Source organism: Pogonomyrmex barbatus, unplaced genomic scaffold (assembly GCF_055798465.1).
Source record: "Pogonomyrmex barbatus isolate J1 unplaced genomic scaffold, ASM5579846v1 scaffold5, whole genome shotgun sequence".
Classification (NCBI taxonomy): Eukaryota; Metazoa; Arthropoda; class Insecta; order Hymenoptera; family Formicidae; genus Pogonomyrmex; species Pogonomyrmex barbatus.
In genome coordinates this window covers 10,479,481-10,493,644 of record NW_028297149.1, presented here as the reverse complement: position 1 = coordinate 10,493,644, position 14,164 = coordinate 10,479,481, and the positions used below count along the sequence as shown (strand labels likewise).

Here is a 14,164-nt window from a genome sequence, read left to right as displayed (position 1 = left end):
TGCCAACATTTGATTTTTCTGACAAAAGAAAATATCTAAAAGGTAGACGAGCAAAAAGATAAAAAAGTTTGACAATAGTATACGCACCGTTCGTTTCAATGTGCCAGTAGTAAGTATATCCTTCGGGACTACGAGCCTCGTACCATAGTTTTCTGACGGGTGCGGTCGAACGATCATCCTCCAGAGTCTTTTTCCCCTTTCCCTTCGCCTTGTTCGTTTTACTCTTCCCCGGAGTCCTGTTCTCGCCGCCCTGCTGCTGGACTCGTGGAAATGATGGCGCACTCTTTGACAAAGTTGCCGGGTCACAAGGATCCACTTTCGGCGAGAACTGAAAAAAGTTTCGATTCTCATTGATGAGCCATGTTCTAGTAGTTTCGTAGGAAAAAGAAAAAAAAACGAACGTGTAATCAAAGATATTTAGTTTTTTTTCGGAAATAAAATTTTATTTTAAATTTTATAAATAAAAATGATTATTCCATTTAATTACTTCAGTTACTAAATAATAAGAAAGATAAAAAAGCTGAATTTACTTCTCTATTACTGCTTTTAAACCTTGGTACTGTCTCTGGAGCGGCTAAGGGCATTCGATTACAATTTTGAGGTGTCTGAAAATACACGCATTATATGTAAAAAATAAAAACGTACTAATTCATTAAAACACAAACGTAAGAATTTAGATTATTCGATACTTCATTTCCTTAATAAAAGAATGTAGTCGTTTCAGCTCACGCAATTTGTAAAAAATTGTATTTAATATTAAGTTTTCTTTAATGTAACATTTAAAATCAAGAATTATATTTAATCGAATAATTTTACGTGTACTCACTTCTGTCGTTTCTATTCTGTTCAACTTTTCTTTAATGATTCTTTGAGCCGTCATGTCTCGTGTGTTATTCTCGACATCCTTCAAGTACGCAGCCATTGCTGCCTGCACGAAAGAGATAATTACTTCATTATTAACATCTCATACTTCAATCACACAACCTCCGCAACAAATACATACATTTTCCATCTTCTTGATATCATCCTCCAATTTTTTATTCTGTTTCGCCTGCTTGGCGCTATTCTTGTGAATTTCCTTGAGCCGCTTGCTGACATTTTCCTTGTGCTTCTTGCCGCCCTCGTGGAAGTCGATACTCGGTTTATTATCGGCGATCCAGCACTTGCAGAAGTCGCAGAACTTGCGACCTTGGGACTTCCAATATTCAGCCCTGTAATCGATTATCATAGCTTGAGGTGACATCATATAAATACCTATAATATCACGTGGAATCAAGCAAAAGCGAGTTGTGCGTGAATTTAAACACTTTTCTCGCACAAAGTTAACAAAACGAACTATGCCCTCAGTTTCGTATCAGTTTCCGATAAAATGAGAAAGGTTTATTCTTATCGCGTTGTATAAAATTTGTAACTTTTATAAATTACGAACTAAAATGTATGCAGCTCAGAATAGTCGAAAAAGTTCTATTTTCGATGCCATCGATCGGCGGAGTGAATAATTCAGCCGATTGTGGTCTGCTCTATCTTCCCGGAGCAATTATTGGAGAAAACGCGGACGATATCGCCAGTGATCTAGGAGAAATGTTTTCTTCCCGTTCGGGATAAGAACAAATTAGTTGGCAATTAGTCTCCGACCTACGCAGCCTTGAGCGTCGCTTGACCTTCGTATTACGTTTTAGACTAAAGAAGACTGCCGAGAAGCTCAGCAGAGATTCAAAAAATCGTCGAGCGTTGCGACAAATAAAAACAAAACAAAAAAAAAGACGTGTGTGTGTGTGTGTCTTAATTTTCACATCTTTTCGTAATTTTAATAATGATAAGGAAAAATGATATAAACAAGAGCAAAATACAATAAAATTTAGATAAAATCGTCGAATCTCAATGTCAACAAACTTCCAAATATCTGAACGCTCGCTTTCATTTTATACAACATTTTATTCGGGAAAAATTTTGCGATATTGTCACTTACTGTCGCACTCGGTATATTAATTCGGTAGATTAATTCTGATTGAAAATTTCGTAGCTGAACAAACGTCGAACGCATTCTTGGGAAGACGGGGCTCCAATTAGAAGTCGCCAATTAGAGGCAGAGCCACGTCTAATTATTACCAGAAGAATTCAGGTCGGCAATCGAGTTAAAATCAGGCTGGTAATTTTGCCAAGATGCGCAAGCACGAATATTATTAGATGGAAATTAATTTAATCATGACAATCCGTCTCTCTATTCTGTCACTTGAACAAGGGGGTTTGTTACGAGTAATTATGTGGCCTCTAATTCATATCTCTCAAAGGAACTTCTCATTTGAAGCTACATGAATTTGAAGCTCTCCAGATTTCTAGGATAATTAATATCAATTCAATCGATTCATCTAAGGAAAAGACTCTTTAATCGTATCTTCTCTTTAAAAAACAGCCGATTAAAATTGAATGAAAATTCATAGAGCAAAGTGAATCTCTCGATCGTATTTAAATATTTAGTATCACGTTTTACGGCAAAAAAAAGGTACTATTCGAATAGACATTTTCCGATCTCGTTAACTGACGGCAATGAGCAATCTTCGGCGGCTAAGCGGATCGATTCACCTCGATTGTTTCTTTTTGCCGAGTCACCCGACAAAGTCGCGAACAAAGTTTCAACCTGTTGCTGTGCCAAACTCGCTTGTCGCAGAAATTCTCTTTGATAATAAACGCAACTCGGAGACGCCCGTTTCTATTATAGGTATGCCTCACTGCGCTCCATTAACGCTTTATCAATGTTCCGTAACTGGTATTTTATGCAGGACTCAATTCAACTGTGACAAAGCGTAACAGTAATGGAAACAGCACCGAAGCTGGAAAGAGTTGCTAACGGGCGGCGTTCTTTGAGAATTTCTTTAAAAGTTCACTTCTACCTTCGTGCCGAGAAATAATAAGTTTTAATGCATTTTATTACGTCGACGTAAAAGATTTGTCGTTTTTTCATCGTGCCTTGTATTGAGTAAAGTTAGAAAACCGAACTTCCCCGAAGAGAGGAATTGAACATTTTCCTCTGGATAAAAAAAAAAAAATAACTAAAGTCGTAGAATTTTGCAATTTCACTGATATTTCCATTTTAATTTTATTTAACAAATATTGATAAAAAAAAACTTTTGAAATCTAATAAAAATCAAGAACGGTGGAATTTCTTTTTGTTTGTTAAAATCTTTAAGAATTGTATTATACAAAAAATATTTTTTCAAAATTTAATTTATTGTCTTCAAGTGCATTCTAAAATATAATAATTCTATTTAAAACATTGATAACTTTCTGGAACCGTGTAGATTGCACTATGCCGTGGCAAACTTTGATAACTGTCGCATTTACCGAATGAGCAAATAGACTATCTGAGACGGCTCGATGAATATTCATCGAAATATTGTGAGAATCTCAAGGCTAGATTAATCCCTGAGGCGTAAATCGATTACAATGTTTCGTCATATAACATTGTTCGGATTAACGACAGCTAAACCCAAATCACGTATCCAATAACCTGTCAGAAGTGAAGTGTATGTGCGCTGATTTTATACGATTGCACCCAGTTATTGTCACTAGTACATATACTACTGATATTTTATTTATTTTTGACTGACAATTTATTTTTCACATCTTTATGTTATTATATTCATAATAAAAACATATTTTCATCATGTATTGGTAAAAAAAATTTAATAGAATATTTCTGATGATAGAAATATTTAAACATGGTTCCTTCAATAATTAAACGAAAAAAATCAAGACTTAATTAAAAAAAAAAAAAATTAAAGAAGACTCCAAAGCTTTTAAAATGTGTTTTAAAGTAAAGATGGAAACGACTTTTCAACTTTGTACAGGATCTCAAAGTTGAAGTTTCTCAATTCTGTACGATTTATTTAAAAATGACGCTGCTTGGAGTAGAAGCACTGCAAAGGAAAAAGCTTGAGCAGAGTTCGAAGGCAGAATCTTCAAGCTTCAACATATATTTTTGCAAATTGTTCTACGATTATTCTCCAGAGTTATGTAAATCTGCATTTCGTCATTACCATCGCCGATTTCCCTAGATAGTCCCTTCATTTCATTTTAAAGAGTATACTTAATTCGTCGCATCATGATTTTAATCCTTAATTTTACATTAAACCCAAAGCTCAATTGGAAAACAGATCGACGGTTTTAACGGACGATTCCGAACGGCCGACACGGGATATCGCGTGAAATAATCGCCGCAGATGAATTAGGGCGACGGTAGAATATGTGGGCGAGATTAAGCAAGATCAATACATAAAGTTTCAAAGCACGCGGCCATTGGCTGAGTTCCAAAGTAGAAATATCCCTCCTTTGGCGAGGCTCCGTCATCCCCTGGATCCGCATCTATCATGCACCGTTTCAAGGATCCGGGCTGATGTATGCGCGAGCTGATGTCGAACGTGATGTCATCGTGAATCCGTTGTGGAAACGGAAAAGGCGGATGTGGCCGCGTGCATGTCGTTGTTGCACAGGCAACAGGTTCCCGGCCGCGTTCAGCTGATATAAATCAACGATTGTCAAAACGCGCTTGGAATCCATCGACGACGTGATGATCGTCGTCGTCGTCGTCGTCATCGTCGTCGTCGTCGTGGTCGCGCGACGGATGGCGGATGCGCGGTTGTTGACATCGCGCTTTATGGAGAATTATCGTCCTGCAGACTGTCCTGTGACTCGGGGAAAGAGCTCGCATTTAGCTTTGACGTCTCAAAGACGCTCACAGTTCCTTTCGCCGGAGCGGTCCCGCTTGTGATTTCTCGCAAAGCGGAACCGCAGATCTACAGATGCGTCGTCCGCAGTTGACGGATGCCGCAAACGGAATCATCGCTATCGTCGCGATCTCATTACATCTCGACGATATTTGTGCCCACGAGGCACGCTAATGATTCGCATCCGCGTAAGCAGCTTGCGGAGGGACCGCACGAGGTATCTACTTTTGCGTACTATCTATAGAGCGACCGTCACTATTAATACGAGCTATTAATAGAGGTGGTCGTTGTGGGACAGTTGGGCGATTTCTCGATGCGATTCCGCGTCCCTTCGGGAAATGGCGCCGTATTATTATCTGCTACGGCCAAATGCGACAATAGAGAATTCATCAATGTGCGCCTCTGCTCCCGTTCTTCCGAATTATCTTCTCTCTCTCTCTCTCTCTCTCTCTCTCTCTCTCTCTCTCGCTTAGCAGACGCTACCGGTATGTAGCCGTCATTATGGTTCATCATCTTAATGACGCATTCACCCTTCCTTGTTTATGCTATGGCGAAATCGCGACCGTATGCATTAGCGTGCTTCTTCATCCCCATCGAAATATGAGAAGCGAAAAGTCTGTTTCTCGTAAAGCTATTGATCGCGTCTCTTTTATCTGATAAATTTGAATATCAGAAAAAAACATTACATTCTATCGCAAAGTAATGAAATTTGTAAATTTCTATGTTCTTGCTATCTTTCTTAAATGCCGCGACAAACAAACGATATCGTGTGCTCGATTAATAACATCATTGCGCAAAGACAACGGAGTAGTCTAAATAAAACATCGCGACTTTCTTGCCGGTCGTGCTAAAATGAATTTATTGGCGATTACGTTGTGACGCTTAAGCGCTGGGCCAACAACAATTTGGACCAGGCACCGTTTTATCGGGCGAAAACAATGATTTTATATCTGACTATTATTCACGTGCTCGTATTCGTATATCGCCAACGCGAGCCGACAATGCGCCCGAGATTGCGCCCTTGATTCAACTGCCGCGATGCACATTTATGATCATTGGTACGCAACTCGATGGCTATTTTAATACGCTTTTCATTTATAAGCGATGAAGTACAATAAACGTTAGCATAACCCAGAGGTTATTTTTTTATACCGATCGTTCGCCGAATAATCTGTAATAAGATCCATTAATAAAATTATATTTTTGTCTAAGCAAACATCATAAATTTCGCGAAATTAACACCATCATCTCGTAGTTACATAGACATCGAAGGGAACAAATGAAATAAATTTTATTGAAGTAAAGACAACATTAAAAATTTTTTTCGAAGCAACAAATGAGAGATGAATGAGGTAAACGAGGGCTGTTTAATTATTTCCCCTCCCAAAAAAAAACAATGTTGATTTCAAAACTGTTGATGAAAAATTATTTTTTTGTTACTTTATGCTACGCCAGTATGATTTTTCGAACAATAAAAAAAGGGATTTTATTTTAATACTCAATGAGATTTGATAAAATCCTGTAATGTTTATGACTGAAAAAAGGAAAATTGCGCATTGCTAAAAAACGCCGAGAAATTCAGAGCACGAACAGCAAATTATGCAAATGGTATCGGTATCACAAAAAAGTACTTCTCCCAAATAACTTCAATAAATTTCGCTATGTGCCATCGTGATCGCAATAGTATCGTGTTCTATGTATAAATTTCAGAAAATAAAAACTACAGCATTTTATCTCGCGGAGTGATATGTAATCCAGAAAGAAACGCGCTCATATATCACAAAACGTTATCCTAACATATTATACTGTTCCGTCACATATCGCATACGATTTAACAAACATCGTCTTAAAATAAAATCTGAAACTCGATCGTAATTTAATCCTAAAATATTTACACAGAACATAAATGTGGAAAATCTTGAAGTAGACGACCGTACGTTGTTTCTTTGATTCACGAAGATAAAGAAATCCGAGAAATGATTGGCAAGGCAAGAATTAGAATCTGATCGCGTCGATAGCTCGTATGTTGCTTGTGAAATAACCGACGGAAATTTTATTTATTAAGTCGAAACTGGCGCTAAATGAAATGCTGCCGGAATCGGAGTTTAAGCAGATGAAAGCCCACGCGCGGTAAATCCCGTCGGCGATGTGTTAAAAATTGACGGAAAGCACGCCTGGGAGTCGCGGGGGCTGTCGGTTGTTTACTTTGGCAGCTAGTTAACGTTCGACGTTTGTCGTACGCGTAGATATTTTCGACAGGTTTACATTTCGAAATCGCTCCTCGCATCCGTTTCGCTCCACCACCTCGCCTCCTGACAGACACCTGGGAGATGCCCGGTGATCAGAGATCCGCGAAAATTTATGATTCATCAGATCGCGGATCGAGGAACACCTTTACAGATCGTATCGATTTACCGAAGCAATCGATAAATTATTGTTCCGCGCGACAAGTGTGTCTTGATCGGTTTGAAGAAAGTTTTGCGAGTCGTTTTTAAAAGCGATGCGATAAATGTCGATAAGTATCTATCTCAATTATTTATTAATTTTGTTATTTTTATTATTTATTTTATTATTTGATTTGATTTTTTTTATTATTTAAATCCTTCGTCATCCGACGCGGTGATTGAGTTCGAAATACTGAAGACTTCTACGGCGAGATGAATTTCATAACAATTACTGTGTTTCCACGATAATTACTACGAAAATTTAATATAAAGGTTTTCTTGCCCGTAATAAAACGAAATCTGAATTCAACGAGATTATATCAGCTTCAACTTCTACGTGTCTCTCGCAATGGGTCGTATCGATAGCTGTCGTATGCATAAAATGTCCTCGCATAAAACACGAAGGCGCCTCCTTCGGTATTCTCTTAGAATGTACAACGTGTCACTGTTTTATAGACACGCAGCTGGTTTGTCGAAAACCCTCGAGCACTTTTGTTCTTCGAGTATATTCGCAAAACAGGTCATTTGTTAGTGTTTATTTTTACAACGTGCGACGATAAATTATTGTCGCGTTATGACACAGATCGAGTAAAGACTCATGCATAAAAGAAGGTTTTAATCCTTAACGGTGCTGGCACTCCTCGAAACTTACAAGCGGCGTTTCATAAATTAAACATCACGCGGAAAAGAAGGGAAACTTGGCTTTTTAGATGCCACCGTCATGGCGAAGAATAAAGGTGTTAAAGGTGTTCGTGCGTAAAGGAAATTCACCTGATTACATCACGTCTAGCTCTGTCTAATCCGCTAAAGGTGTATTAAAAAAAAATATATTAAACAAAAAAAATTCTTTAGCAATAATAAAAACAAGGCTGAATTTTGAACTCAGTATTAGCATAAAACGAATAAAATTTATTCTTCATAAATTGATCTACAATTTTTTACCATATCGTTATTTTAAATGTGAATTTGGACACATATGGATTTCCCCTTCCCTTTTTGCACGTATAAAATATCTATATTAATTAAAATGAGACAAAATGCGTGCAAATATTATTGCGACCACGCGTGGATTTTGCATTAAAAAGTGCTGTTAATTAATTAATAACGCCTGCGGATCTCGCGTGATTTGTGGGCGAGATGCGGAATGTTCCTTTCAATGTTCCTTTCGTTCTAGATCGCGCGGGAGATTTGCCAGACAAATAACACGATATTGGTGGAACAATTGTTGCTGCGAGACGGCGGTAGGAGTTGCGATAAAAAAAGGGATTCGCGCATTATTCTAATTTTGGCATGCTCGATAGTAAACAGTTTTTCCTCTTCGTGAAGTGCGCCGGTGCATTCGATAAACAAGGGGTGGACGAGAGAAGCAATCTCGATCAATGTCAAAATTAACTAGTTATCGTTATTGCGTTATTGCGGAGACATTTGCATCGTAGAAAGGAAAAATGTTTTATTCTTTTGCCATATAAATAATTCAAGCGTTTTGTCTCGCATATATGTTATTACTAAAATTCCATTTTTCATCGTGTTTCTAAAAAAAAGATTAATTAAAAATACGCACACAGTTGCGTGCATAACGCGTGCAACAAAAGCTTCGTAAAAAAAAAAATCAGATAAATCGAAATCGATAAACCAAACGACACAGAAACAAGCTGCTTTGTTAAACTGTATATTCGCAACGCGATTATATTATACGCAAACTGAATATATTTTTTATATAAAAGAATATTTTTTTTAAATTATATTTTTTGTAAATAATAAAATCTTTCTTAATTTAACTAGATCTTTTAAAGAATAATTATTAATTATTAAATTCTCAAAAAATACAATATAAATAGTTAAAAAAAAAAATATATATATATATATATATAATAGCAATTTTTATTTCGTCAAGAAAATCTGTAATTGAAAAGAAATTACATTTTTGTTATGCCCCGATGTACACATCGCTTCATATCTTTTTCCCATTGTCATAAGCATTTCATCCCGAGTCCTTCGAAACTTTTTCTATTGGGAGAAGAGAAGAGAAAGAAAGAGCTTATGGTATATAAATATCTTTATATATCACCGCCGCTTGTCAGAGGCAAGTGACTCGGTTAGAATAGAACGCCCATTAGAACTCGCGTATCATAAGCTCCAAAGTCCCGAATCTCGATTTCCGGTGAATACAAGCTTAAGAATTTCTGAACAATCCTAATGCGAATAATTTTCGAAAGCGATCAAAAGTCCCGCGATGAGCTTTTATTCAGAACTTCGAAACGCGCGGCGGTTTGAGCCCGTAATCTTTCTCATTCTCGCTTCCGAATGATCGATTTTGAAATTGTAAGCCCGTTTCTATCGCGAGGAAAAAAAAAACATATTCATGATTGGAAATGTCGAGGTAAACAAGAGGAGGAAAATTCGATCCGGATGGCATTTGACAAAAACACCTTCATTTGTCACGCAAAAGATTGCGAAAGATTTCATTGGAGTGCATTCGTATAAATTTTTCTCGCGCGTTCGCGACACGTAAACATTAAATTCGTGGGTGAAATGATGAACGATATATCAACGATAATGTGTGTCATCGACGAGCATCGCCGTGCATTCATTGATAACCATCAACGTCACTTAATGTCACGTCGCCCCGCGCAATCGCGCCGTGTCAATATACGGGTTTATATAGGTTTATAGGTCGTAACAATGCAAACAGTGACGCATGCATTCGTCAGAAATCACTCGGTCGAGGGAACGAAGAATTCCGTTGAGCATCCGAAATGACGGACGGGTAATTAATCGGCGTGGAGATGACGGCAAGTGCGGGAGTCGACGGGGAAATCGTCGGAGATCGATGAGAATCGCACATACGATCGAGAAATTCTCTCTCTGGAGAATCGGGAAAACTGTTTGACGAGACGCAAATAAGGTGTTTCAATATTATATCTTATTAATAAAAAAATCTCGTTCATTATTATTTCATCGCAAACAGTTGTTAAAGATATATTCCCCCTTTTTTGAAAAGACACAAGTAATTATCGAAATCCACTCGCGTGACGCTGTTTTTTCCCGCGAAATTGCGAATCGGTAGGTGCGGTAACGGTAATTTTTGTATGCAAATTCGGATGGTCGGTTAAGCGAAATTGTCAGTGAGCGTAATTTGGTATCCGCATAAATTGGGATCCCCGTCTCTCGGCGGGAACGAGCACGGCGGTTCATCCGATGTCCTGCGACGTCCCGGAATTCCCACGTGCGCGAGCAAAAGCGGAATTTACAATAACGGCGGATAACTCGAGCGAGATAAGAGATACTCGGTGGAAAAAAGTTTCACCCCCGAAATTGTAGGTTGCACCACGAAATGACGCGCCTTGAAATGACACGTCTCGGAACGAGGCACTCGAGATTGTCCAACTACGATATAACTTTTAGGCATCGCTCGGCTCTACGCGTCTTAGAAGCGGCCAATATTCTTTTTAGACAAATTATTTCACGAGTTTGAACTCGATCTTTAATCTCCACGGGACAAGTAATTCGTCACAAGTTCGAGTAATTCTCATCAAGAAGCTAAAGTTTTAATAAGGCGAAGTTTTTCTCTCAAGAGAAAAATATCCGAACGGATATTTTTGGCTCTTTTCATACAAAGTTCGTCCAATTAGTCCAGGCGCGAGACGAAACAAAGACGATCGTAAAGTAATCGACGAAGTCGTTCTCGTCGAAGGGTCACGCCGCGTTATTTCTGGAGAATTTCTCGACGCTACGTTTATACGTGTTACACGAGCGTTTGAACGGTTCGATGTCGGGATAAATATTATTAACACGTGGCACGCACGTTACATCACGTGCCGCACCACGTTAATTCCGTTCGTCAGGTTCCGCTTTCCCGCGATACTTTCGAGGGAGCCTGGAAAGCCGGCGATCGTTTTCGTCGCGCCGCAACAAATGTTGGACCCATTAGCGGCCGTCTTACTAATAAATATTGGCACCGCTCGGTGCCAACCACTAAGACTATTTTCCACCAGTCATCGTCGTTCCAATTTTTTTGACGAATTTCAGACACGCGGGCGCCGAAAAGAAGCACTTTGAGATAATAAAAGTGATATTTCTTTCTTGCGAAAATTGATTCTAACATCCAAACAAATGTTGAGTAACGTAGTCATTCATCAAAGTTAAATGACCTGAGAGGTCTCGAATACGTCAAAATCAATTTTCTGGAAAATTAATTGGAAATAATTTTAGATTTAGATAGACACTTTTTCGATAAAATTTGCTCCGCTAAAAGGTACAGATACAAAAGATACTCTTGGCAAACGGTATCTATTCAAATGGGATGTACAAGACAGATTTATCGCGGCACGCTTTAATGAGCTTCGTAAAGTATATAAAATTGTACACGGACATTGCTTTGCCAAATCTATCGGCGGTAAAGCGCTGAGCATTTGTTTAACGTTGCAGTGCCAAGGCGAAGACATCGGCGGAAAAGTTTTCGAGGCGGGGAATTTATGTCGGGAATTATGCGAACGAACGCGCGAGGATAGTCGAGGACTTAAGTTTGGATTATTTGCATCGCGTTTGGAAGAAAAAAGAAACCTCGGTCGTTGTCGTTGTCGCCGTCGTCGTCGTCGTCGTCGTCGTCGTCGTCGTCGCCGTCATCGTCGTCCAATAAAATACACGGTCCTCTTAACGAGCTCGTAGTGAAGTCGTTGCAGTTTCCCTGCAGACGTTTTGACCTCCTTATCGAGCTCTCCTCACGATATCCCATTTCGCACGTTAATAATACTCACGTTATTTTCGCATATTTAGCTTCGAATTTTCTAATGGTATCCTAGCTAATTAATGGATCTGGGCTGCGCGCATGAAAACGAGCGAGGCTATTGTTTCGGTAGAATATAATAAACAACACAATTCCGTGAGCCCCAATGCCCTCTTTGAATAAACTTAATTTATAAGACACCGATTATATCCATAATTATATATGAAAATCATTATTCCAGCTTTTAATATTATTTGCCAACCGTCCCATGATTACTCTGCAAAGAAAGATAACGTCATTTTAAATTTTTGCACGTGCTTCAGTTTCTTTCGACAAGTTCTTCCTCGAGTGCGATGTTCAACTCGAATTGTCGAATTAATTGCATATCCAGTAATGCAATAATTGAAGTATTCTCTCGTTCTGCTTTTAATTGAAGATTAAATCGCTGCCGATATATATGAGATTAAGTAAAGCGTTGGCTGATGATTGACTCGATTAATTCATCTCGGAGCTTTCTATGAGACATGTGCGCGCGCGCGCGCGCGCGCGCGCGTGTGTGTGTGTGTGTGTGTGTGTGTGTGAAACGCTTATAAGAATCTCCTTATTCAATCTCGATCGGCCGTTTCTTTTGTTGCGAGATGCTTGCACTTTGCACGGTGAGTGCACTTACGTGCTTTAAAATCTCGTAGCCAAGCGAAAAATCTATTCCCGGCGGTGTGGGAGCCACTTCTGAACGCAATGGAAATTTACTTACCGCGATCGATCAACCCGGGCGCACGCACGCACACGCTTAGTTACTCTGATTTTAACGAGGCCGCGACGATGAAAGTATCTAATTATATAAAGGAATCGCTGATGCGTCTTCTTTTTATAGCTCTACTACAGCGGTGAAGATTAATTACGAACGCTATAATTGACAATACAAAAGATAGACCCAGACAGAAAAATAGCTTCAATCCTGTGACTTCTTGTGATTAGTAATTGTGATTCGTTATTATTATCAAAAACCCTTATCATTTATCATTTTTTGTATGACACTGTTTTCATATCACGTCCGGAGACTAATGTCCATTTCTACCGATGTAGATTAATTTTGATCGCTTTCAACTCACTTTTTATCTTTTCCGAGTTCTAATAATTAGAAGAAATTAAACCAAGATTAAAGTTAATCTACACTGGCGGACGTAAGTGTAGATCTTTGTTGTATCTTATCAATTGATATCTATGTGTTTAAATAACGGAAAACGATATATCTATCTAACTATTAAACAATATGAATTTCTAACAAAATTTCAGTCACGATGAATAAATAAACTGTTTAATTTTGCTTAAAGATATCTCCTTAGATTGTCTTGAAAAATCGTCTTAATGCCGATATAAAATAAACGAGGTACAATCGACGAGACTATCTCTGCGTAATTTCTGTCGATCTCGGTGAATTTAGAGCGATCGAATTTATAACATTGTGTCGCGCATTGCACGAAATATAACATGCAGTTAAGACGAACCAAAGTACACATACATCGCTGGATAATAAAATAAACAAGTGAACGATATTATACTCCGAGATATTCCCGAGATTGATTTTGCTTTCCTAGGCAATTTGTTTGACTATATCATTCGTCACGGAACGCAGATGTTAATCGCAACCGTCTGCCGGTGCTTTCATTTTTAGATTCCAGCAATCGGATATAATCTTCATGCAAATCGAGATATTCATTAGTAAAAATTAATAAGTTCATGATTGTTACTTAATCCAGCGAAATTTTCGTCCTCCGCTCAGTTTCGTCAATTTCGAGCTTTATTAAGATTGATCCCGTCCAACGTTTTGTTTCAAATATAAACTGAAAACGCGAAATAACATCCCTATTTTATTTTAATATTTAATTTTACCTCACATTTTATTTTGGCTGACACGTTCGTCGTTCGAACGTTGACTAGCGTTTCCTCAGAGAGGGCAATTAATATTTTCATTCATTTGTTTATTATATTTATATTATATTATTTTATATTTGTATATTATATTATATTTCTGCTTTATTTTGAGATGTGATTTATGCAAAAATCGCAACGTAAAACCTCGTTTGCCAGTGCAAAGCCGGGAGTCGCGCCGAAGTCGCGTGCCTCTTAAAATTTAGAGACCTAATTAAGTCCAACTCGATTCTCAAGAAACCAGATAGGCAGTCCCACGAAAATTGCGTCAGAGATCCTGGCAAATGTGTAGAAAGAGGAAGGCACTTGCGTACGTGGTCTATCGCAGATGGAATCAA

At 38.4% G+C, this 14,164-nt stretch overlaps 1 protein-coding gene across 2 annotated transcripts in view; it reads right to left on the bottom strand.

The window, feature by feature from the left end:
• LOC105431336 (uncharacterized) overlaps window positions 1–14,164 on the bottom strand; it is a 37,452-nt gene that overhangs the window by 1,543 nt on the left and 21,745 nt on the right. Inside the window, exons 2-5 of one of the 2 annotated variants that reach the window (XM_011645455.3) lie at window positions 1,004–1,211; window positions 827–928; window positions 531–605; window positions 88–328 (exon numbers count right to left, since the gene is read on the bottom strand). In XM_011645455.3, coding sequence (XP_011643757.2) covers window positions 88–328; window positions 531–605; window positions 827–928; window positions 1,004–1,211 — 626 coding nt within the window. The remainder of the gene's footprint in view (window positions 1–87; window positions 329–530; window positions 606–826; window positions 929–1,003; window positions 1,212–14,164) is intronic. The other variant, XM_089081881.1, reaches the window with a different exon arrangement.